The following is a 4,769-nucleotide window of genomic DNA, read 5'->3' on the forward strand; positions in this document are numbered from 1 at the left end:
CACAACATAGTATTATAGTAAATTTTTTCAATTGAATGCAACATACATGTTGAATTAAATCAAAACATATGAATTCGTGGTACAATCAGTTAAACATTATCTAATGAAATTTTCTAGAATTCTTATTTACTTTGAAAATCAACAACAAATATTTTGTTCAAAATACCGCTAGCTAGTAGAAAATGTTACACGCTTGCATCATAATCAGACAGGAATTATTAATTAAGCAAATTAATTACGAGATAAAGCTTCAACAATGGATTGACATATTCAATTTTGTGATCAGTTACTTGCCATTTTGTGGGATGGACTTTTTGCATTTTCTAATCTCCGAGAGTAAACCAGCAAACCTGCAATGCAAACATATATAATTAGTTTTAGGAGTTGGAGCTTTTTTTCCCTTAGTTTGGGACTAATGCAAAATAAATAAGTTATTATAAAATAAATGGTTAAATATGTTTTTGGTCCTTATAAATATGATAACTTTTCGTTTTAGTCCCTCTAAAAAATTTCATCAGCTTTTAGTTCCTAAAAAAATTTTCATCTTCACTTTTGGTCCCTTCTTTAAAGTAAACTCATATGTAGAATTCATATTTTTTTAATAAAATTTTGCAGAAAAATTCATAATATTATAATAATCTGTCCCAGAAAAATTAAAATTTTTTAACAAAACAAGAATTTAATATGAATTTTTATATTTTTTAAGGTTAAAAATTCATATTTAATTTTTGTTTTGTTAAAAAATTCTAATTAACTTAAAAATAGGGACCAAAAGTAGTGATTGAAAATTTTATAAGGACTAAAAGTTGAAGGAAAATTTTAAAAGGGCTAAAAGGAAAAGTTGAAAATTTATAGAAATCAAAAACATATTTAACCCTAAAATAAAATAAAAGTAATTACCTTTTGAGTTCTTCCTCAATGGTGCCTTTATCTGGAACTGTTTCAAATATGCCCGTATCTAAATTCACTCGTGTAAATTTTTTCTTCAATAACTGCTCACCCACTTTTACTAGATTATTCAAATTCTCTTTAGTAGATATATCTACAGAAGCTAAATCCCCCTGTAATGTATCTTCCTGTTTCAAACAAACCACCGTAAGTTTGTAACAATTTAAACGTAGCATTATTATTCTCTTCAAAAACAAAACACACCATTATTAATTTAAAGATATGAGAAATAGAATCACACAAGAAATGTACTATAGATAAGATTTGGTCAAACAAAATAAAATCTAGCTGGCTTTCATAATAAAAAAACTCATTTGTCAACTTAGGAATTGCACGCACGCTTGTGTAGGAATTATCCAAATTCCCTTCATCCATTTGTTTAAGGGTTGTGTGTGCAACACAAAGATAGCATCCCACTATTTTTATATATTTGCTTTTAAGATTTTAACTAGAAATTAAAGAAATAGATTTTATTAAGAAGCAAAATTTGATTAATATATTAATTATTTATTTGCAGAAGAAATCTTGGGTTCCAAGAAAGATGGATCCAGACCACCAATACTCAATAGACAAAATTGATTCAAAATTTAAATTAAATTAAAAATAACTAAACATAAAAAAAAAAATGACATGATGATATCGAATAGAAAGAAGTATAACTTAGTTGATATTTGAATTCCGGTAAGTTTGACATGATCGCAGTGATTTTGTTAAAAACTACACTTCAGATCTTCAACAAAACGACTACGTATGTCATTGTGATTTGGTATGATTCCAAACATGTGCTTAACTTACTTGAATTCTGAGGTAGTTGTCTTGAGATTGAAGGGCAGTAAAAAGGACAGCGTTATGGTAATCAACCATATCATTGCTTGCTTCATTGAAACAATCTAGTATTGGAGTTGATCCATTGTTGAATAACCAAGTCAATGCACCCCATTTAGCAACCATCTTAGCATTGTACTTGCGCTCACTTTTATTTGATCCTGTCCCTATCGATATAACAATAAAACGATCATACCCTATACCATTATCCCCACTTCTCCCATCTGGTTTCCTTATGATATGCTTTGTCACTTCTCTTATTGCAACCATACTCTGCAATAAATCATATGTCAACAATCAAGGATAAGACCACTAAAGTCCCCGTCTTAGGCCTATAAAAAAAATTATCTTTTACTAAATTTTTATACGCAAAAATGTCTCATATACATTATACAGACAAAAAAAGCACCATATATCAAAACTTGTTTTAAACCTGACTTACTTTTGAAGATTATTGGATCGACCCTGGTCCTTACAAATTTAGTAATTAATTTGTAAATTAAACGATATCACTATATATAAAAGAAAAGAAAAAAATAGATCTTTTCTTCTTTTTAATGTGGGATTTGAGTTTTTTTTCGATATTCTTGGCCTTGAGCCAGAATTTTACCGGATTGTTAGCAGCCACACCACCGTCAATGAGGTTGTATTCTTTGATGACATTCCCATGTTCATCTTTTTTTTGGAAATAGTGAGCTGGTAAATAAGTTGGAGCAGCCGATGTAGCTATGCAAATATCTGAGAGTAGTACATCTAAAGCTGGCTCAGCTTCAATCTACATAAAATATATATATATATATGATCAAATTCAAGATGATTGAAAAATTCATATAATTTAAACGTGCATGCATGACTGTGTTATGTTTTGTATGCAAAAACAAGATTCAACTACATTTAATTATCACAAAAAAAAAAAAAAAATTAAAACTACCTGATAGGAGGAAAAAATGGTAGGTTGAAGTTTCTGAACATCAAAAGATGGAATAACAACGTTTGTCAAAGTTTGGCTCAGAAGTGTATCCCTTGTCATATTTCTGATCAGCTTGTGGAGATACTCCCCATTATACTTGGATCCTGTCAAAGCCTTTGTTGTGTTTATGAGGGGTGCAAATATTCCACTGCATATAATATTAGTATTGTTAGTTTTTAGGATGGAACCCTAGACTCCTTAAATCCCCCACCCCAACCAGATTTTCATGTATTTATACTTTATATTATACGCACACATATGATATGGTAATTATATAGATACCAAAAATTAAACAGGCAGACCTTTGCTGTGGAAAAATATTTGGCAAGTTTTGAAGGTAGAATGGCACAATTTCTTTGGCAGCAAATAATGGACGGTTATTAGCCTTTGGATTTGGTGCTGCTAACATGGTAGTAATGAGACCACCTGTACTTGTCCCGGCAATTACATCAAAATAATCTGCAATCCTTGCATCCTCACCGTCTATCTCCTGTAAAGTAATCAACATACATGTGAATAATGTAAAATTATATCAAAATTAATTAAGATATATTAGTGAAGAATTAAAATATTAATTAATAAAACCTGAAGTTGAGATTCAAGGTAGGCAAGAATAACACCAGGAATGATTCCTCTGACGCCTCCACCATCAATGCTAAGAACAGTGGTGAAATTCACAGGCTTAACAGCTTCCATTGATGCAATAACAGGTGTGTGACTGTGTGAGTGGGGATGGAGAATCTGATGTTTTTCGGCAATGTATGTGTTTGTATATATATCCAAAAAATTCAAGATTTTCAGTATTAATTGGATTTTTCCAAAATTTTATTAGGAGTTTAAAGGTTGTCTACTTTATAAAATAAACATATTTTTTATTATTATATTTAGGGTGCGTTTGACTCGCAAAACAATAAGTAATTGAGAGAGTACAAGACATGACAAAAAATAATGGACAATGTTGGAAAGTAAAGATGGAATTTTGGTATTTCTTTATTGTTTGTAATGGACAAAAAACTGGCCTATGTTTTAGTGATGACAAAAAATTATGTTTTTCTCGAGTCTCTTACTACCTATTTACAATCTCATGAAAACATGTATTAAAAAAGTTGTCCAATTCGGTCCTTGGTTTATTTAGATCAAACACACCTTTAGACTTATAAAAAAAATGCCAACATGTTGGTGTTAGCAACTCAACAAAGAAATCTTAACCTTAAAAGTTGTGCATTCAATATTTTGAACCCTGAACCTTGCATATTTTATGCATTGTCCATACCAACTAAGCTAAGCTCACGAGAACACGAGAGATAAATTATTGAATGGTTATTTGATCATATATATATATATATATATATATATATATATATATATGAATATATATTTGATTAAAAATGAAAAATATCATACAATAATTTTATAATATGAATACTTGTGAAGAAATATAATCCATAGATGATAGGTGTCTTGAGTTTCTTGATGTAAAATAATATAGTTTTTTTAATCTCTAATTTTTTGTTTATCGATAACTATAAAATTATTTTATCATGAATACATCAATATCTCTTTTTTAAGAGGCATCAATATATTTTTTATATATAAACATTTCTAGACCCGTTACCGATCGTCCTACAGAGTTTATCGTAAGTCGTAATCGACTCTTATCCTTATTTATTACTCTCTCCGTTCCTTTTTAAGTGTCACTTTTGGAGAAATTTTTTGTTCATATTTAACTGTCACTTTCAAAGTTCTTGTTTTACCAACATTACCCTTAGTTATTTATTGTGGAGTGAGAAATATATGAAATAAGATATTAAATGACTAAGGCTATTATAGTAAAAGTATAGATTATTGTATAAGAAAAAGTAACATTTATTGAGTGTCTTGGTTTGTGTAAAATGTTAAAAAGTGACACTTAAAAAGGAACGGAGGTAGTAATTTTGTTAAGTATGCAGCAACTTAACCTAATTTTTTCCCTCCACTAATCCCTTGTTAGGTTTGCAACAACTCAATCCTAAAATTTTGGCTCTAA

The 4,769-nt window shown here is 29.4% G+C and overlaps 1 protein-coding gene across 1 annotated transcript; it reads right to left on the reverse strand.

Moving 5' to 3' along the window:
- Nucleotides 1–3,483, reverse strand: LOC146919826 (patatin-like protein 1). The gene is made up of 7 exons (XM_085710676.1): nt 3,329–3,483; nt 3,046–3,233; nt 2,705–2,891; nt 2,384–2,548; nt 1,744–2,046; nt 901–1,076; nt 1–350 (listed from the first exon to the last, which is right to left on the reverse strand). The coding sequence occupies exons 1-7, from the start codon at nt 3,437–3,439 to the stop codon at nt 287–289; spliced, it is 1,194 nt and encodes a 397-aa protein (XP_085566802.1). The 5' UTR covers nt 3,440–3,483; the 3' UTR covers nt 1–286.
- Between the last annotated feature and the right edge of the window lie 1,286 nt (nt 3,484–4,769).

This window comes from Medicago sativa, chromosome 5, assembly GCF_051527215.1.
Source record: "Medicago sativa cultivar Bolivia chromosome 5, Bolivia_mono, whole genome shotgun sequence".
Lineage (NCBI taxonomy): Eukaryota > Viridiplantae > Streptophyta > Magnoliopsida > Fabales > Fabaceae > Medicago > Medicago sativa.